Here is a 21380-nt window from a genome sequence, read left to right as displayed (position 1 = left end):
TGTGTGTGTGTGTGTGTGTGTGTGTGTGTGTGTGTGTGTGTGTGTGTGTGTGTGTGTGTGTGTGTGTGTGTGTGTGTCACTGTTTGATCTGCTGCAGTCTCTGACAAGACAGCCAGACGTTACCCTACGGAACGAGCTCAGAGCTCATTATTTCCGATCTTCGGATAGGCCTGAGACCAGGCACACACCACACACCGGGACAACTAGGTCACAACTCCTCGATTTACATCCCGTACCTACTCACTGCTAGGTGAACAGGGGCTACACGTGAAAGGAGACACACCCAAATATCTCCACCCGGCCAGGGAATTGAACCCTGGTCCTCTGGCTTGTGAAGCCAGCGCTCTAACCACTGAGCTACCGGGCGTGTGTGTGTGTGTGTGTGTGTGTGTGTGTGTGTGTGTGTGTGTGTGTGTGTGTGTGTGTGTGTGTGTGTGTGTGTGTGTGTGTCATATGGTGTCTCTCCTTCCTGTAGTAGCAGAGGCTTCACTGTCACTGGCACTCGCGGTGAGACACTTGGCACACCTGGACATGTTTCACTTGGCACCCGTGCAGTTCAAGCATCTGCTGAGCAAACATCTTTTATAATAATTTCTGACCTTGTCTTGAGGACTGATGCTGCAGGCCTTCTCTCTCTCTTTTTTTTTTTTTTTTTTTTTTTCCTAGTGGCCCTCCAACATGGACATAATATCACAAGTTGACTTCCTTTTTTTAAGTATGACCCAGAGCCATTCCAATGCAGCAGTCCTTCTTGAGACTCTAACCCAAGGACTTCAAGACCACCTCTCTGACCCGCACCCCGTGCCACGCCTGCCCAGCCACCTGCCTCTCGTGCCACCACGCTAAAACAATTAATTGTTCCACAGAGATCCCCTTTGCTGACAACTTGCAAGAAATTCAAGGTGCTCCAGGCATTACAGGCAGGCCGGCAGTAGTCCAACGCCCCACCAACATTGAGAAGAAGGCCACTCGCTCCTATTTCCCGGAAACATGGCTGTGGCAACTGTCCCTCCTGTCGTCAGTATCACATGGATGTTGTATTGTGTTGTGGTGTGGTGTGTTGGGTTGTGTTGTGCCTCTCCACAGGCTTACTTGTCTCTCTATTGCATGGGATGTAATGTCTCTCAAGTACTAAAGGTTTACTGGCTATCTCTCAATACCAGTTCTGTACATGCAACTTGAGGAAGCCATCAGTCAGATTATCACTGTCACCTTTTATCTTCTTTTCACAAACTGCAACTGACACGGATGCCTGTAAGTTTGTAAATAAGAGCAAGGCTCCTCATCACTTGGGCTTTTAATCTCAATCTTCATGTTTCTCAAGGTGTACTGAGTCCTGGCCTTCCTTTGTGTTCTGCTTCACTACACCATCCTTGGTCTCAGATTTCACCAAATATTCAGAAGCAGAGAGCAGAGAAAGTGATGGAAACAGAATGGACATGTGACGTACTCAGAAATGCCACAAAAACACAAGATTTATCTGTTCGTGATGTCGTGTTTTCCTTCCTCACGTTCCTCTCGACATCCTTCACTCACTGGAAATTGGAAAGAAAAAGAAAAATGGAAACATGTTCACATATCCCTATCTCTTATCCATTTTTTCCTCTGTCACTCACTCCTCTATTTGCCATCTCTTCATTCTCTCTTTTATTTCTCTTTTATCACTCACTCACTCTACTCCCCATCTCTTGATTTTTCTCCTCTATTTCCCTTTTATCTTTTATCTTTTACTTGCTAGCTCTTCATTTTTCTCTTTTATTTCCCTATGTAACTTATTTTTCTATTTCACATCTCTTCATTTCCCTTTTGTCACTCACTCTACTTTCCATCTCTTCATTTCTCTCTTTTATTTCCCTTTGTCACCTATTCCTCTATCTCCTATCTCTTAATTTCTCTCTTTTATTTCCCTTTTGTCACTCATTCTACTTTCCATCTCTTCATTTCTATTTTACTTCCCCTTTTGTCACTCACTGTATTTGCCATCTCTTCATTTCTCTCTGTCACTCATCGCCATCTCACTCTTCTGTCTCCTTTCCTTCCTCTGCTTCACACTCCCTCACCACTAACAAGCAACCTTTATCCTTTCAGTTTATCACTACTTAGAAGACCGCATAGTAAGTGATGACATGGCTCTCCTTGACTTGGCAATTCCAGTGTCAATTGTTGGGCCAGTATTTGCAGCACTACCACAACCAGCACCACCATCACCAGAAAGAAGAGGAGAGGGAGGAGAGGAGGGAGAGGCAGTACAGTTGCGTTCTTACTTCCCCGAGACTTGGCTCTGGGAACTCTCTTTCATTCCGTCAGTATCTGGTGGGAAAGACAGTTGTGGCCTCCTCTCTGCTTGCTGTTCTCACTGTTATTTTTCGCGTCCTCTTTACGTATCCTCAGTTTACGATGAGTGCGTTTGAAAGTGGAGAAGTCAATTGCTTGCTCCTTTTTTTTTTTTTTTTTTTTTTTTTTTTTTTTTTCTGCATCATTTGTTGCTCCAAATTTCTTCTTGTGGTATTGTTGGTTTGTGGCAGAAAAAGGCAAAAGTACTACACATTTCCTGACTTATGGCCTTTTAAGAAACAAAGACCCACAGATGCAAACAAAAGGCCATACTTGCAGCAATCCCAAGTCAAGTGTTCTGGCACTGAAAGAGAGCCAGTACAAATAATGAGAGGGTCTTATGTAATTCTTGTACCTGCCACCTCATCAGCACCCATCTGACTCCTCATTCATAAGCTTCATGTCTTGTTTTATCTTTACTTCATTCAATTCTTAGTTGCTCTGGACTTGCTGCCGACTCATCTCAGTAGGCTTGTTAGAGTGGTGGCCTTGTGATTCAGTCTGCCTCATTGTGATCTTTGTGATTTGCTAGCCTAAGGACTCTCTCTCTCTCTCTCTCTCTCTCTCTCTCTCTCTCTCTCTCTCTCTCTCTCTCTCTCTCTCTCTCTGGCCATGGACTTTCACACACAAACTGACGATGGCCTTTCTTTGCAGCTTTGGTGGTTAGGGTTGCATATCGTGCTCCAGCAAGTGTTGCAGGAATGACCCTTTTGAGATCCTCCAGTGCTGGAGTGTCTCCCGATACTGACATCAGATCAATTTTCAAAACTGGACAGGAAAGAGAAGTGGCAATAGAACAAGCCTCCCTCACTACCTTAACCAAACAGTCTGAGGAGTCGACCATTCGCTCCCACTTCCCCGAGACCTGGCTGTGGTCGCTGTCTCTTCTGACGTCAGTCTGGCTCCAGTCACAGCTTTTCTGTGGTTCTGCTTGGGTGGCGGGCTTAGATCCTTCTTACACACACTGGTCAACATTAACAGTAAGAACTAAACAGCCTTATATCTATCTCCACAGGGCCAGTGTTTTACGACGATTACCCAGTGATGGCAATGAAAGTCCATTATGTAGATATGATGTTGGAAGCAAGTGAAATTCCGTCCATTATCCATCGCCATCCCCACACCACACAGCACTCCTCCCTGGAAACCACACGAACTTACTTCCCGGAAACATGGCTTTGGGAAATTATTATTATGAATTCGTTAGTAAAAAGTCTCACTCGCTAACAGACTGACCTTTCTCACTCTCTTTCTCTCAAGTTTAATTAATGATCTCAGCATGGTAAGGCATGGAGATTCATTAACACTAACACTTAACACACACACACACACAGTTGTCCAAAAAGGTTACATCATATCTGGCAGAATGTTTCAGTGCAAAGATCACCGTGACCATCAGACAGCCATTATCTTCACCCATCACGTCCATGGGTCTTCTTGTCCGTCTTTGCTGAACTCTTAACATAAAGTGTGCACACAAATTCCTCTGTGATTTGTAGGTGAGAGATTTAGGACTGGGGCTTCAGGGTTTGCGACATGAGCATAGCCCTGCACCGTTCCCTTTCTTGGACAAAGCATTCCTGTGGCCACCGTCCCATTTAGGATCTCGGGACATAAGTATTGAAGATAACCATATGACTTTGCATTGCTCTCTCTTTCAGGTTAAATATTTGTGTATGACTAGCCACCCTCCCTCTCCTGGTGGCTGGCACTCATGTGGGCCCTGCTGTCATACCATGGAAGGAAGTCAACTCATAGCTGAAAGATTCACTTTGGTCACTGGCAAGAGAATGCCCAAACAACCTATTTAGAATTTTCCTAGCATTTCTATAATTCCTGGTCTGAAATGACAGTGATTTTCAAAGTTTTCTGTGCAACTTCCCAATTTGTCTTAATCCAGTCTGGCCCGTAACAGAAACAAAATGTGCATCCTGGCCCGAAACGTTACAATGACAAGTGTACACACTCCTGTACATGTCACAGCTCATGAAATACTGCAAGGTTCTTAAATGGCACTGGAATGAATACTACATCTAGAGCTGCTTCACTTTCTTCTCTTCATTGTGACATGTTGCACTGCATGTATAGTTCAAACGCTCATTACTCTTTTCTCCCTCCCTCTTTTTTTTTTTTTTTTTATTTCTTTAAAACATTTTTTTATCTGTCAGTCTCACCCATTCCCTACCGGTGCAGTGATGGTCTGAAGCACAGCTGTCACCACCACACAGACACAGTCATCCGCTGTGGAACACTAGACGTGGCCAGAGAAGGAACACAAAATTAAAAGGCGGGACAGACACACCTTGACTGACTGAACCACAGTCCACCACAGCTCTGTCTCTTGTTACTAGTGCTTCCCACCACAGCAAGACACTGCACCACAGACACCTGTAAATTCTGTTCAGCTGTCAGTGTTGTGTTGATTAGAAAATTTTGGAGCGAAGGAGAACAATGCGGTAAAACAAACGTAGACAGTCACTTGATATTTTTTACACCACGGTATTTCTCCAAGTCTCTCTGTGACTCAGCTATGTGTCATGTCAACAAGGGAGACTGGGACCAAAGGAGAGTGCTTAGTCTAAGAAGAAAATGTGGATAATAACTTAATATTTTTTGACTGCTGTATTTCCTAATGTTCTCCACCAACATTTTTGCTCTTTACTCTATTTCCTGAAGTCATTCTCTACTAAATCTACTTAAACGTTCCTCTGTGTGTCTAGTAACGTACTGCTTGTTGCCTCTGCTTCTGTGTATTGCTGCTGTGTGTTGAGTGTTGAATGGTGATGCATCCCAAGGCCTGCCCTGTGCTGCATGTTGGTCTTTGCTTTGTGTCACGCATTATTGTTAAGTGTTTGAGTGACAAGTCGTGCATTATTGATAAGTGCTGAGTTAAAGGTCATGCATCAGTTATGTCTTGAGGTTTCAGAGATTCTTGCACAGTTTGACTTAATATTCCAATCAGTGTATTTGTAAAAGTTGCGCCACATTTTGAGTTAAAGTTGCTACACACAGTTATTCACTTTGCCAAGATCTATATTTGCATAATCTGGTCAAATAACTAGCTTGAGGTGAGAGTCCATAACTTAATGTGTGCAAGATGAATCACTGACTTTCACAGCAGAAATGTCAGCTAAGCACTGTAATGGAGAGATGGACAAGTAGTATAGGAACCACATTTCACTTCACATTACCATGACAAATAATCTTTTACAAATGATAGCAGATAGCAGAGGGGAGAGAGAGAGAGAGAGAGAGAGAGAGAGAGAGAGAGAGAGAGAGAGAGAGAGAGAGAGAGAGAGAGAGAGAGAGAGAGAACGGTACATTAAACACCACTAACAATCCTTTTGGACCATGGGAACATTACAGAGCTGCTGGGAACAGCAGCCAGGCGCTCACCCTACCACACACCATCACTGAGTGGATTGGCAAGGCAGTGTGCGTCCACCCAGAGAAAGGTGTCGGCTTGTCATCAAAAGAGTCCATTACCACCTTCACCCCCTTCTTTGTTGACCTGACCCTGCCTCCCTCTGTGCAGCGCGGCGAGATCCTCCCTGTCAAGATATCAGTGTTTAACTATCTAGAAGGAGCACTGCCGGTAAGTGTCTGGCTGTTTGAGGGTGTTTGTTTATAGGGCAATCTGACCCAGGGCAACAAAAAACGATAAACAACAGAAGGTTCGCTTAGATGCCAGTTCTCAAACATATCCGAGATAGATCGTGAAAAGAATGGGGTGAATGTCTTGAAATGTCCCTCTTCAGTGAGTTCAGATCACAGGAAGATGGAAATACAGAAGCAGGCGGGGAGTTCCAGGTGTGATTTTAAGAACTGTGCCATGTTTTGGGGTCTGAGTGGCCTACAAGCACACAGGTTCAAATCCTGGCAATGGTCCAAGTGTAGGAAGGGATTTCTTACTCAGGATAATAGTTCCCAAGCAGGTGGGCTTTCAGGTAGGAGGTGCCCCAAAAATACCTCCTTTAGCCCATAAATTCCTGTGAAAAAGCCCACATTGTATATATACAGGAAAAAAAAAACAGGGTCTTGTCCCTGTATTTCATCTCATTTATTATATTTGGTATGAATGTTTTCAGTAGCGGTTTTATTTATGTAACTGTGTGTGTGTTTAGGTGTATGTTTTGATGTTTTTTTCCCCAAGTGTCAACATTGGGCTGTTTCTTGTTTCACTAATTTCTCTCTCTCTCTCTCTCTCTCTCTCTCTCTCTCTCTCTCTCTCTCTCTCTCTCTCTCTCTCTCTCTCTCTCTCTCTCTCTCTCTCTCTCTCTCTCTCTCTCTCTCTCAGTTCTATCAATTTATTTCTTCCTCTTTCTCTTTCTTTCTCACTCTTTCATCTGTCTCACAACTTATTCAACAACTCAATTATCCTCTTCTAACTTTACTTTTCCTTCTTGAGTCAACATTTTTGATACACCAAGAAACATATCCTCCTTCTTCTTCCTTCTCATTTTTTCAGCCCCTTTTAATTTCTAAGCATTGTTTTTCACACCACCACCTCCTTTTCTTCTTTCTTCTGTTTTGAGCCATTTTCTCACACCCATGACCCAAGCTAAGGCCACAAGGTACACCCCAAGGTCTCAACAAATCATTCTTCCCACAGGTCAAAGTAGTGTTATCCGAAAGCCCAGAATATGAGATCTTAGAGGACCCTCTGGCCACGACTGTCAAGGGTAGTGCTTCTTCCTGCATTCCATCAAAGGAGAAGGTTGTGTTCACCGTCAAGATCCGCCCCAATGCTCTAGGGGATGTGAATCTGAATGTGGAGGCTTTCGTGGATGAGTTATTCCCTGAGGATTGTGGATCTGAGTATGTCATCAGTAAGAGGTGAGTGTGGTGAGGTGTGGTGAGCTGTAGTAGTGTGTGTTTAATCCCTTCAGAACCAGGATGTGTTTCCATATTCATTGTGGTGACTGTTTTGGTGATTTTATTCAGCTTCAGAAACTTATGTGGGGATTAGAATAGTAAAGACTCTGGCCATTAATCTTCTGGCCTCCATAGACTCTTCCTAATGCAATGAAATTGTCTAACCACACCCAAAAATCAAGGTAAAAAATGCATCTCAGTATTGAAGGGGTCAAGTGTGGTGAGGTAGTGTGGTGGTGCTTGTGGATGAGGTAGTGTGGTGTGGGTTTGGGTTGAGTGTGGTGAGGTGTGGTGATTGTGGTGGTTAAGTGTGATGAGGTATGGTGTATAAATGTGGTGAGGTGTGGTGTGTGTGTGGGTGTTTTGTGTGGTGAGGTGTAATGTTTAAAACAAGCCACATCACTCATTGTCAACAGGATGAGATTAAAAGCCTCATCTTGTGTACCTTTAACCCCTTCAGTACTGGGACACATTTTTACCTTGAGATTTGTGCATGATTAGACCATTTTATTGACATTAGGAAGGGTCTATGGAGGTCACAAGATTAATGGCCACAGTCTTGAATATTTTAATCCCCTACATGAGTTTTTGAAGCTGTATCAAATCACCAAATAGTAACCAGAATGAATATGGAAACATGTCATGATACTGAATGGGTTAAATACCCATCTCTTACATCCCTTATCCCTGAAACATTGCCAAACATCACTTGTCCTTAGAATCTCATTAAAAACAAGCCACATCATTCACTGTCAGCAGAATCAGATTATAAGCTAGGACATGTTTTCATAGTCATTGTGGTTACTATTTGGCAATTTTATGCAGCTTCAGAAATTTACCTATGTGGGGATTAAAATAGTAAAGACTGTGGCCATTAATCTTCTGACCTCCATAGGCCCTTCCTAATATAAATAAAATTGTCTAATCATACCAAAAAATTGTGATAAAAATGCATTCCAGTACTGAAGGGGTTAGAATCCTGTCTCACACATCCTTTATCCCTGAAACATTGCCTGATGCTGTGTGACTCTTCCAGGGACCACATCATCAAGCCCATCCGTGTTGAGCTTGAAGGATTCCCACAGGAGAAGACCTGGACCAAGTATATGTGTACTGATGGTGAGTGTTGTGTCAGGGAGTAGTGGAGGAGGCAAGAGGTGTGTGGTGACTGGTGACGATTAGTGATGAGGTGTGTGAGGGAGAATGAGTGTGGTGACTGGTGATGATTGGTGATGAGGTGTATGTGGGGCAATGTAAAGGAGTATTTGACCAGTAGAGGAGGCAAGAGGTGTTACTGTATGAGGGGGAATGAGTGTGGTGACTGAGGTGTTTGAGGGGCAATGTAAAGGAGTATTTGATGTGTTTATTTTAGGTTAAAGTTGTTGTTTTTTTTCTCCATTTTCTAATAGTATGATTCTCCTTCATTTGTCTTTGTGTCCTGTATTTCCTCTGTGACTCCCATCCTTTGCAGTTTTACCATAATTTTCATTCAATCTTCTTCACTCAACTCCGTCCAGTTCTCAGGCATAGGTGTAAAACTTAGCCCCTCCCTATTATTACATCAAGCTTACTAAATTTTCCTTCTTCCAGCCCCCAGCAAACCTCATAGTCTTCCTCTCCCACATAAAAAAAAAAAAAAAAAAAAAAAATTATCTTCCTCTCACTAAGGCTGGAATGTCAAACTGATAACCTTTTCATTCCACTACAAAAGCCCACTAAATTTTTCTTCTCCCAACCTATGAACACCACACTTCCTCTCCCACATGAAAAGAAGCATTATTTATCTTCCTCCCACTAAGGCTGGACTGTCAAACTCACTCCACCATACCACATCAAGAAACCTGTAAAATTTTCCTTCTCCCAATCCCTTGAACCCTCACAGTCTTCTTCTCCCACATGAAAGGTAGCATTGTCTTCCTCCCACTGGATTGTCAAACTCATAAACATTCCATTCCATTACAAAAAAAGAAAAAAAAAAAAGAAAAAAAAACTACTAAATTTCAATTCTCCCAACCCCACAAACCCACACAGTCTTCTTCTCCCACATGAAAAAAAGCAAATTATCTTTCTCCCACTGGATTGTCGCACTCATAAATGTTCTATTCCACATAAAAAAAAACTACTTAATTTTCCTTCTAACCCACAAACCCACACAGTCTTCTCCCACATGAAAATAACAGTTTTTTTCCGAATGAATTTGTCAAACTCAGAGCTCTTCCATTTGATCACAAAACATGACAAGCTGAACCTCTCTCCCTGCTTCCCTCCCCCAGGTGTGGACAACGAGGAGCAACTAGTGTCCTGGCATCTGGAGGCACCATCAAACATTGTCCCTGACTCAACAAGGGGATGGATCACTGCTGTTGGAGACCTTCTGGGACCAACACTTGATGTAGGTCCTCTAGATGTGTGTTGGGGAGTACATTGCAGGTTTTTCTCTCTACAGTAAGGGAAATCTCACCGTCAACAACAATTAAACATAAATGCTTCCCACTTTGATGCTAGTTCCCAAGCAGGTCTGAGTTAGCCAAGGGAATGGGGTAATAAATGTCCTGAAACCTCCCTCTTCAGTGACTTCAGGTTATAGGAAGATGGAAACACAGAAGCAGGCAGGGAGTTCCACAGGGTAATAGTTTGCAAGGTACTGGTTCGTTAAGAGAATAAAGGTGGTGTTTTGTGGGAAAGCTGTTTGGGAAAGTATTAAAAAGAAAAAAAAAAAAAAAAAAATTGAGAAGACTTCCTAGAGAGAGAGAGAGAGAGAGAGAGAGAGAGAGAGAGAGAGAGAGAGAGAGAGAGAGAGAGAGAGAGAGAACAAATAGGAAAAAAGTAGAGTCTTATGAATTTGTTCTTGTTAGGATAAGAAAAGATGTGGAAGAGTTTACCAAGGTGATAGGAAAATAATAAGAGGGAAAAGAGGAAAGGATAACTGTGACAAGAAACACTTTATTCACCCATTACACAATGCAAAGGTAATAGAAGAAGCACAAAAATCAATATAAAGGCCCACTAAGGTACCTAAAACACACACACACACACACACACACACACACACACACACACACAGAGGCAAAAAGATTAACAGTACCATTCCTGCACTTCTTTTTCTCCCCATGGCCTCAGAACCTTGGCTCGCTGGTGCGGATGCCATACGGGTGCGGAGAGCAGAACATGGTCAACTTTGCTCCGAATATCTTTGTCATGCAGTACTTAGAGGCGGCAGAGAAGACCACGGCAGACATCGCAACAAAGGCCATTGAGTTCATGAAGAGTGGTGAGTGTGTGTATTTACCTAGTTGTATTATACAGGGTTCGAGCGGGGTTCATAGTGTCCTCTCTCCATATCTCCATTTATCTAATTTTTCTTTAAAGTTATGCACACTATGTGCATAATGCCACTCTATAATTCTCCTGTTCTTTTTCCATCTTTTCCAAGCCACATCTCTCTTTTCTTTAGCCTTAACACAAGTTGCATTAAACCAATCCTTTCTTCCTTCCTCTCTCGGTTTATACTTTGGTACAAATTTCATAACTCCTTCTTTATAATATTTCATAAAAATCTCATATTTTTTTTGCACTTTGATTTGTAACATCTCTTCCCAATCTAATGTTCTAAAATAATTTTTCAAATTTTCTGTGTCCATCTTTCTATAATTCAATCTACCACTCCTGTATGTCTCATCTCTCCTTCGCTGTGTTATTGCCATCTGCATTTCCATAACCACATGATCACTCTTCCCCAATGGACATTTATATTGTATATCCCCACATAGGTACACTTCTCGTGTTAACACCAAATCCAGTCTAGCCGGTTCATCATCTCCTCTATATCTAGTATTTTCTTTCACCCTCTGTTCCATCATATTTTCCATCATTAGATTAAGGAATCTCTCTCCCCATGCTTCCTCTCCAACACCACTTACTAGATTTTCCCAATCCACTTCTTTACAATTAAAATCTCCTACTAGTATCACCTTTCTTCTTCCAGTTAATACACTTTCCAAACTCTGTAAAGTATCCTTGATCATATTGTCGTATTCCCTTAATGTCCAAGAATTTGTTTTAGGAGGTACATAGGTCACCATGATTATTAATTCTTTTCCATCACTTTTTAACCTTATGCTTATCACTTCTGCATTGTTCTTCCCATACCAAACCTTATCCACATTTATCTCCTTCTTCGTCATAATCATAACTCCTCCTCCACCTTTACCCTCTCTATCTTTTCTCCATATATTATATTTATTATCCAAAATTACCTTTGTTTTTTCTTGTAATTTTGTCTCAGTCAAACACACTATATCAGGCTTCTCCACCATCACATAGTCTTGCAATTCTAATCTACTTGACAGTGTGTGTTAGTGTGTATGTGTGTTTGTCTAGCTGTGGTTAGATTAGATCAGGTTAGGTTAGGTTAGTAGTGTGTGTCTGTTTGTGTGTGGACAGAGTTTGCATTGACAGTTTCCTCGTTATGTTTGTTCACAGTTCTATGAGGAAAACTATACTTCTTTAATGGCACCTCTGCAATTTTCTTTATTCAATTTTGTAATGTGTCTTCTTGCATTATGTAAGTCTCAAGTAAAAATCTCCTCTATCCACATTCTCCATAGCATTTACCATTGTGTGTGTGTGTGTGTGTGTGTGTGTGTGTGTGTGTGTGTGTGTGTGTGTGTGTGTGTGTGTGTGTGTGTGTGTGTGTGTGTGTGTGTGTGTGAGAGATATCGCCAGCTCTCCTCCATACATCTGACCTCTCCCATTCCAGTAACCCCAATGAGATGCACACCCCACAAAAATAAAGACAAAAGGCTGCAGAAATAAGTAAAAACAGGAAACAATGTATTCACTCAGTCTGTCAGGTGTGCAAGTGCCAGGGAGGGAGGAAGGTGTGAGAAGTGGACATAACCTGTGTGGAGAGAAAGGAAAAAGCACATTAGTATTTTGAGGGATAGAATAAGATGTGGTTAGGTAATTTATCCATCTATCTATCTATCTATCCATCTATATATCAGTCTATCCACTTTTATATTCATCAGTATTTTGTAAGATAGAATAATATACAGTCATTTAATTCACCCATTCATTTATCTATCTATCTATCCATCTATCTATCTATCTACCTTTCTGTTCATTAGTATTTTGAGCAATAGAAAAACATGCAGTCAATTAATTCACCTATCTATCTATCTATTAATCTATCCATCTATCAATCCAGCCATTTATCTATCATCCCATTAATCCGCTGAATCCTCCACCCGTCCATCACTGCAGGATACCAGAGGGAGCTACGCTATCGCCACAAGGACGGATCATTCAGCGCCTTTGGTCCCAGTGATGAGTCAGGCTCTACTTGGCTAACTGCATTTGTACTAAAGTCCTTCGCCCAGGCCCAGCAGTTCATCCCGGTGAGAGAGAGAGAGAGAGAGAGAGAGAGAGAGAGAGAGAGAGAGAGAGAGAGAGAGAGAGAGAGAGAGAGAGAGAGAGAGAGAGAGAGAGAGAGAGAGAGAGAGATAAGCAACAAATAAAGGTATAATGTAAGGTTAGGTTAATTTGTTTCCACTCCATTCCACTTCCTTATTTCGGTCCTTTCCTTTCCATTCTTTACATTTTTCTTTCTATCTTGTTCCACTTCTTTCCATTTCATCGTCTTCCCATTTTCTTTCCACTCCACTCTGCTTCCTTATTTTGTTCCATTCCACTTCTTTATTTTGTTCCATTCCACTTCCTTTTCTTGTTCCATTCCACTTCCTTGTCTTGTTCCATTCCACTTCCTTATCTTGTTCCATTCCGCTTCCTTGTTTCATTCCGTTTTCTTCCGTTGGTTCCAGATTGACACGGGCGACATTGACATGAGTCGGGAGTGGCTCAAGAGAGACCAGATGGAGAATGGCTGCTTCCTCTCCAAGGGCAAAGTCTTCCATAAGTCCATGAAGGTATGTTAAATAAGCACCCCTCCTTTCTCTCTCTCTCTCTCTCTCTCTCTCTCTCTCTCTCTCTCTCTCTCTCTCTCTCTTACCCCAAACAGAATCCCACCCCTAACCTAACCAACACTAACTGACATGACAAATGACAACACTACAATCCATCCCTTAAACTCAACCTATACAACTCTACCCTTCCTATAACAACACCCCTAACTTGTATGACACTAACACACACACATAACAGCTGGACCAACACACCCCCAACACACCCTTAAACTAACACACTCATAACAGCATTGACCTAGCTTAACCTAACCCATGTAACACTCACACGCATAACATTAACACTCATAACACCATTAACCTAACCTAACCTAACCTAACCTAATCCATACAACACTCATAACACCATTAATCTAACCTAACCTAACCTAATGATTCTTACAGGGAGGCATAGCGGGTAATGAGTCACCAGTACCCCTCACAGCCTACATCCTCACTGCACTGCTGGAGGCTGGAGAGCTTATTGTGAGTCGGCCGATCAGTGAGGCTGCATTCTGTCTGGTCTCCGATAAGAGTGAGGACCCCTACACACTGGCACTCAAGGCTTATGCTCTAGCTCTGGCTGAAGCACCCGAAGCAGCCCAATTCGTCGTTCAACTCAGGGGCAAGGCAACTGTGTCCACAGAAGGCATGTACTGGGAAATGCCTCCAGTTAATGGTACGTCTATGCTGTGGGTTTCTCTAGATGCAGTTTATTCATGTTTATCTTCTTTTTAACCTCCTCCAGTACCATGATCTTCTTCGTCAGCTGATTATCCTGTCTTTATATGGGGTCGCTGTTTTTGATGAGTCGCCTCGACTCCACCTGCCCGTCACCAACCATAGTTTATTTTTTTTTCTATACCCTGTGGGCTTTTCACGAGTATTTCTGGGCTAAAGGGGATACTTTTTGAGGGACCTCCTATCTCAAAGCCCACCCGCTAGGAAACCCTTGCCTCGAGTGAGGAACCCCTACCTACACTTGGAACGTGGACTGGATTTGAACCTGTGCACTTGGAGACCCCTCGGACCCCAAAGCACTTTCATATCGTCTTGTATACAGATGATGTGTTTCCATATTCATTCTGGTTATTATTTGGTGATTTTATACAGCTTCAGAAATTTATGTGGAGATTAAAATATTGAAGACTGGCCATCAATCTTCTAACCTCCACTGACCCTTCCTATTGTCAATAAAATTGTCTAATCACACCCAAATCTCATAGTAAGAAAGTGTCCCACTACTGAAGGAGTTAGTGTGTATACTATGACATGCATATATATTCTGTAGATGTAATGAAGTAGGTTACGGCAGGCAATGGTGTGTTTGGGGTACATGTTTCTCTTCATGCTGTTTATTCATTACCTGTTATTATTATTTATTTTTCTCACACACACACAAACACACACACTGTAGGTATCATGAGTTAGGTTAGGTTAATTGATACCTGAAAAAGACAATAATCACATGTTACAAGCCCATTGCATCTAAAAACACTAATATTTCCTGTCGATGCCTGAAAAAGACAATAATCACAAAGCCTACTGCATCAAAAACACTAGTATTGCAACAGAAACACTAATACTACACCTGCCTCTCTTTCCTCACCAACAGGGAAGAGTGCGGCAGCGGGGGTGGAGACGGCAGCCTATGCCCTCCTAGCTATGGCCACCCTGAGCCCGGTAGACTACCTTAATGACATGCAGAAGTTGGTCAAGTGGATCTCCAGTAAGAGGAACGGACAGGGCGGCTTTGTCTCCACTCAGGTAATGGTGGTGGTGGTGGTGATGAAAAAGATGTTGGTTTAAATGTATTGAGTTTCTTAGTTACATTTGTGAGTCTGTTCATAATATTGGCTTTTTTCTCAAGTGGAGATGATAAGCTTTGTTTTCGAGACAGTTTTTCCAGTTAGTAGTGAAGAAATCTTGTTAATCTGCCACTAGAATCCCAAGAAAAAGAGAAACAAACAAATAGAGCTCAGGAATGTATCACCTCTCTCACTGCTATTATGTATGTACTCTGTCTTCCCAGTCACTAAACAATCAGGGAAGCTGGAAGACTCATGCATAGGGCCGGCAAATGTCTGTGTGCAGGAAGGGAAGACAAGAGACTGAGCAGAAGCAAATAGACTTGAGAGAGAGAGAGAGAGAGATAGATCAACCCCTTCGGTACCAGGACACATTTTCATATTCTGCTTGCTATTTGGTAATTTTATACAGCCTCAGAAACTTATGTGGGGATTAAAATAGTGAAGACTGTGGCCATTAACTCTCCCACCTCCATAGACCCTTTCTAATGTAAATAAAATCATCTAGTCACATCCAAAACTCTAGGTAAAAATGCATCCCAGTACACGTAACTTTGATTTATGCGTTTTTTGTTAATATGTGACCAAAAAAAATATTATAATTAATTAAATTTGTGTGATTGGTTTGCTTATACACGATTTGGACCACATCCCACATCCTCCCTGTTATCTAGTGTTTCTTAGGAGAATTGCAAGTTTGTAAATCAAGAGTTACCTGTACTGAAGAGGTTAAGCCAACAAGACACAAGGAGAGGAAGATCAAAGAGAAACACCAATTCTTATCTCTTCATTCCCTCTTTTCCCTCTTCCTCCAGGACACAGTGGTAGCCCTACAAGCCCTGGCCAAGTTTGAGATGGTGCTGGGCCAGAAACCAGTGGACGTGGCGGTACTTGCGTCCTCCGCCAGCCTGGATCACTCCTTCCGCATCACCGAAACCAACAGACTCCTCCTGCAGCGTGTCGACCTGCCCTCCTTCCCCACAACTGTCACCGCTGACCTGGCTGGGGAAGGGTGTGCGTTGGTGCAGGTGTGTGTGTTCACTGTTTATTTATTATTATTATTATTATTATTTATTTATTTTATTTTATTTTTTTTTTTTATGATAAGAGCTTTTTATAGGAATTTATCAGATAAAAGAGGTATTTTGGTTTGTCTTCCTTGACACACACCCTTCCCTCAGCCACCCTTCCTTCCTTCCTTCACCCACCTTTCCTCTCCTCACCTGTCCTTCCTTCCCCTCACCTGACTTCTCTTCTCACCCATCGTTCCTCCTCTAAACCCCTCTCATCCACCCTTCCCTCTCCTTCCCTCAGGCTGTCCTCCGCTACAACATTCCTGAGGAGGATCCCAGCACGGCCTTCAACCTCACCGCCACCACACAGACGGTCAGAGATGACAAATGCATCACCAAACGCATCAGAGCCTGCGCCTCCTACACTCTGCCGGACCTCAAATCTAACATGGCTGTCATCGAGATTAACCTGGTGTCTGGCTACATACCAGACAAGAATGATCTGAAGCAGGTGGTTGGCTACGGGACGGGTCTGATCAAGAGGTACGAGGTGGACGGCAGGAAGGTCACATTCTATATTGATGAGTTCTCCCCTGAGGATCTCTGTGTGGCCTTCAAGGTGACTCGCGAGGTGGATGTGGAGAACCCAAAGCCAGGAACGGTCAGGGTGTACGACTACTACGACCCGGACCAGTTTGTTAGTACGGTGAGTGTGTGTGTGTGTGTGTGTGTTTTATTTTCTTCCTTTTAGTTTCCTTAGACCGTGTGTGTGTGTGTGTATTTACCTAGTTGTAGTTTTACAGGGCCTGGGCTTTATGCTCGTGTGGCCCCGCCTCCATATCTACACATCCAATTTTTCTTTAAAACTATGCACACTCGTTGCTGACACCACTTCCTCACTCAAAATTTTTCACGTCTCAACACATTTTGGCGGGAAACTGTGTGTGTGTGTGTGTGTGTGTGTGTGTGTTTTTTCTTCCTTTTAGTTCCCTTAGACCTATGTCTCTCTTTAAAAACTACTTGTCATTTACATTTTGCATAATGAAATCAATATAAGTGCACTCTTTCTCTCTCTTCATTCATATTTCCATTAATGTAAAACTACTTTCCAATTAACCCTTTCAATACCATGACACGTTTCCATATTTTTACTGTTTATTATTTGATTTTACACAGCTTCAGAAACTTATGCCGGGGATTAAAATAGTGAAGACTGTGGCCATTGATCCTCTGACCTCCATAGACCCTTCCTAATGTCAATAAAATGGTCTAATTGAACACAAATCTCAAAATGCATCCCAGTACTGAAGCGGTTAAGTTTTGCATATCAGAAACAATATACATCTACTCTCTCTCTCTCTCTCTCTCCAGTAACCTAACCTAACCTAACCTTATGACCCCCACAGAGCTACACCTTCCCGCCCAATGAGGAGTGTGCGTCGGGTTCTGATTTGGACGGGGTGGATATCTTGGTGATCCCCAGTGATGACATTGCCGTTGACTACATCGATTATCTTGTCTAATAAGCATCACGGCTCGAGGGATTAGCCGGGGAGATGTAAGGCTGTGAGGGACTTGCTGGTGTCTCTCGGCTGCTGTCACACCACACTAGACCTATCAATTTTAGTCATATGTGCCTTCCTCTGCCTCTCCTCTGTCTCTTTCTCTACTTAATTATTTTCCTCTATTTCATTTTACTCTCACCTTCTCCTTTTTCCGTCTCTCCTCCATGTTCTCCTTTTTCTTCTTTCACTACATCTATGACGTCTTCTAAATCTTTCTTTCTTTTTCTTTTTTTTTTTACTTTTCTACTTCATTTTACTCTTTTTCTCTTTTTTCTAGCTCTCCTCCATATTTTCTTTCTTCCTTTTTCAGTGCATCTATAACATCTCTCAAAAATTTTTTTTTCTATCTATCTTTCTTTTCACTCCTGACACACACACACACAATACCTCTGCCTCCTCCTTCATATAATTCTCCCTGGCTTTTTCTCTTTTTCCCTTCTATCTATCTTCTCTTACTTCCCTTTTTCTGTCTCTTGCTCCCTCTACTCCTTCAATTCACACTTTTATAATTTTTTTCTAGCTCACCACCTCCTCCTCCTTCTCCTCTTTCCTTGCATCTCTAACTCTTTTGCATAGAGTTAATGACAGAATTTCCACATTATTAACCAGGGAAGCACTCTTGAAAACCCAGCCAGTCATCTCCGTAACTTTGGAAAACAGTTGTTGTGAGAGAACAGAGCATTTCTCAATAAACAAACCCCTATCTTAGAACTTTCAAAATGCCCCTGTTGAAGATACACATTTTTTAAAGCTGTTTTCTATGGAGTTAGTGACAGAATAACATGATTTCCACATTAATACCCGGAGAAACACTCTTGAGGACCTGGCTAGACATCTCTGTGGCCTTGGAAAACAGTCCTGGTGAGAGAGCACTGTCCAAAGAGGAACCTGTAGCAGAGGGGCAATTAACAACACAACAAAGTCACAACACACACACACACATAGTCACGTTGATGTTAAAAGATTTGAGTTTATTTTTATCACTGTCAGTTTGTCTTGTGATAGTTAATACAGAGCCATCGTCATTGTGAAACGCTTATTGTTGTTGTTGTTGTCTATGTAATGAGTAATATTAAAACAGATTCCTGGATGTTTGTGTGTGTTTTTTTGCCTTTCATGTGAGATGAGAACTAAATTAGGGAAATGGAAATGAAAAGGAAAAAAAAAGGTGCTGTTAAAAGGAAAGTAAGAGAGAAGAGAAAGCAAAATAGGGAGACAGGAAAGTCAAATTAGAGGCTTAAAGAAAAAAGGAAAAGAGAAAAAAGAGAACAATGAAAGAGATGCTGAAGAAAAGTACGAAAAAGGGAAATGAAGCAGAAAAAAAGCTAAGAAGAAAAAGAGGCTGAAATAAACGAAAGTAAGAGAAAAGAAAAAGAAACCGTACAGGAAAATCAAACACAGAGAAAAATAAGAGAGAGAGAGAGAGAGAGAAATAAAAGATCCCCAAAAAAAGAAGATACTGGGAAGGAAGGAAAGCAAGAGATAGAAAAGAAAAAAAGATAAAGGAAAAAGGCAAAAAAGGAAAACAAGACTAAGAAAAAAAAATAAAGATTGATTGATTGATATATCTATTGTTGAATTAATAAATAATTACAACAAAGGAGGAGGATGGGCCTAGCCACCCACCCCCTGGGCAAAGACGTGAGGTTATAGTATCACAAAAATAACTGGACAGTATACACAACAAGAATACAAGTATTTCAATAAATAAATACATAGTCAGGAAAATTTGCAATATTAAGGGCACCAGCATGAATGTACATGTTTACAAAGTAAATAATTTCACCCACAGTGTGCAAGCAAACAGTAATAAATTCAATACCCTCAGTGATCCCCATTTCCATGAAGTTAACTGGAATCCCTTGTTTAATGTAAGTGGCCATACCCCGACTACTGCCGTCACCACAACTGAGGGTGTGGGAGGCATAACCCCGCAGCTCAGGCACCCTTGGCCCTACCTCCTGCAAGGCAATAATGTCAGGCTTATGGAGAAAGACATGAAAGTGTAAGTCAGTGAAACGGGCATGTAAAGAAAAGATAAAAAAAGAAAGGAAAATATGGCCACAGAAATAGAAAGAAGAAAATAAAGGACTGACAGAGAAAGAGACAATTTAAGAGACGGAAAAAGAGAGAAAAAAGAATAAGGAAGACAAGAGCGGAAAAGAAATAAAAAGAAAGAAAAAAAAAGGAAGAAACAAGAAAGAAAAAAGAAAATACGAAGAAGACAAGATACAGGAAAAGAAAAGGAAAAAAGAAAAGAAAATAAAGAAGACAAAAGACAGGAAGAGAAAGATAAAAAAGAAGAGGAAGTCAAAAGACAGGAAAAGAGAAAGAAAATAAGAAAATAATTAAACAAGACAAGAAAATAAAGAAAATAAGGAAGACAGACAGGAAAATACAGAAAAAAGAAAATAAGGAAGACAAGAGAGAGGAAAAGAAAGAATAGACAGAAGAGAGACAGTAAATGAAAGGAGAGACAGGAAAAGAACAAGAAACAGAGAGAGGAAGAGGGAAGAGGCAATAAATGAAAGAATAGACAGAGGAAAAGAAAGGAAACATGAAAAGAATGAAAGACAATAAAAGAGAGACAGAAGAAGAGACGAGAGATAGTAAATGAAAAGATAGACAGAAGAATAGAAGAGAATAGGGAAAAGGAAGAATAAATAGAGGAAGAGGCAACAAACAGTAAATAGAAAGACAGACAGTTAAATAAATGAGAAAATAAATGAAGGATAGACAGAGGAACCGATGAAGAGAAACGAAAAAGAAAGAAAAAGAGGAAGAAAAGAGATGAAAAGAAATGAGAGACAGAAAGAGAAAAGAAAGAGAAGAGAGACGAAAAGGAGAAGAAGAGGAAGAGAAGGGATGAAAAGAAAGGAGATAAAGAGAAAGAGAAAAGAAAAGAGACAGACAAAAAAAAGAGGAAAAGAAAGAGAAAGAGAAAAGAAAAGAAGAGAGACAGAAAAAGAAAGAAAAAGAGGAAGAGAAGAGAAAGGAAAAGAAAGAATAGACAGAGAAAGAGAAACACAATAAATGAAAAATAGAGAAAGAAAAAAGAGAAGGAAGACAGAATAAAGATAGAGAAAAGAGAAAATAAATGAAAGGAGAGAGAGATAAACAGATAAATGAGAAAAAATAGGATTTCAGAGGACAAGAAGAAGAGGAAAAGGAAGAAGAGAAAAAGAAGTAAAGGAAGAGGAGAAAAATATGAGAACAAGGAGAAAGAGAAGAGGAATTGGATAAATAAATAGATAAACGGAGAGAAAAATAGATAAATAGAACCAGAATGAATCAACAGGGAAAGGAGGAGAATAGAAGAAAGAGAGGAGGAATTGATGGATAGATAAATAGATAAACGGGAAGAAATATAGATAAAATAAAACCAAAATCGATCAAACCATTACTCTATTTCACAATGGTTATTCTGAGATCACGCCTTGTGAGAGAGAGAGAGAGAGAGAGAGAGAGATAAAATGAGTAACAAGAGAATGCTTTGTTGATTAAAATATGCTCTCTCTCTCTCTCTCTCTCTCTCTCGTAAATTTTAAGAAAGGATAAATGAGGTTTAGTAAAAATTGCTTTTCCGATAAACGAGAGAGAGAGAGAGAGAGAGTGTATGCATAAAACTTGAATTAGTTTATGTAGAAGTGTTCGAGGAGGAGGAGGAGGAGGAGGAGGAGGAGGAGGAGGAGGAGGAGGAGGAGGAGGAGGAGGAGGAGGAGGGGTGATGGAACAGAACAAAGAAAAAAAATTACAATACTGTTCTTTGCTTTTAATCCTCCTCCTCCTCCTCCTCCTTCTTGTTCTCCTTCTCCTCCTTTTTCT

The 21380-nt window shown here is 41.3% G+C and overlaps 2 protein-coding genes across 10 annotated transcripts in view; both read left to right on the top strand.

Moving 5' to 3' along the window:
- Positions 1–18649, top strand: part of LOC123513654 (alpha-2-macroglobulin-like protein 1) — a 41533-nt gene extending 22884 nt beyond the window's left edge. For 5 of the 9 annotated variants that reach the window (XM_045270947.1, XM_045270949.1, XM_045270944.1 and 2 more), the window contains exons 16-27: positions 5701–5929; positions 6947–7170; positions 8246–8328; positions 9483–9601; positions 10330–10480; positions 12475–12608; positions 13032–13136; positions 13575–13848; positions 14785–14936; positions 15793–16005; positions 16292–16696; positions 17397–18649. In XM_045270947.1, coding sequence (XP_045126882.1) covers positions 5701–5929; positions 6947–7170; positions 8246–8328; positions 9483–9601; positions 10330–10480; positions 12475–12608; positions 13032–13136; positions 13575–13848; positions 14785–14936; positions 15793–16005; positions 16292–16696; positions 17397–17513 — 2206 coding nt within the window. In that variant the 3' untranslated portion in view covers positions 17514–18649. Of the gene's footprint in view, positions 1–866; positions 1018–2088; positions 2303–2988; positions 3227–3349; positions 3537–5700; positions 5930–6946; positions 7171–8245; positions 8329–9482; positions 9602–10329; positions 10481–12474; positions 12609–13031; positions 13137–13574; positions 13849–14784; positions 14937–15792; positions 16006–16291; positions 16697–17396 lie in introns of all 9 variants that reach the window. The other 4 variants (XM_045270948.1, XM_045270943.1, XM_045270946.1 and 1 more) reach the window with 4 other exon arrangements.
- The window catches only part of LOC123513586, a 32198-nt gene continuing 29155 nt past the window's right edge, over positions 18338–21380 (top strand). Inside the window, exon 1 of the mRNA XM_045270836.1 lies at positions 18338–18416. Within this exon, the coding sequence (XP_045126771.1) occupies positions 18338–18416 (79 nt within the window). The remainder of the gene's footprint in view (positions 18417–21380) is intronic.

The sequence above is a fragment of the Portunus trituberculatus genome, chromosome 36 (assembly GCF_017591435.1).
Source record: "Portunus trituberculatus isolate SZX2019 chromosome 36, ASM1759143v1, whole genome shotgun sequence".
NCBI lineage: Eukaryota > Metazoa > Arthropoda > Malacostraca > Decapoda > Portunidae > Portunus > Portunus trituberculatus.
This window is presented reverse-complemented; position numbering and strand designations above follow the sequence as displayed.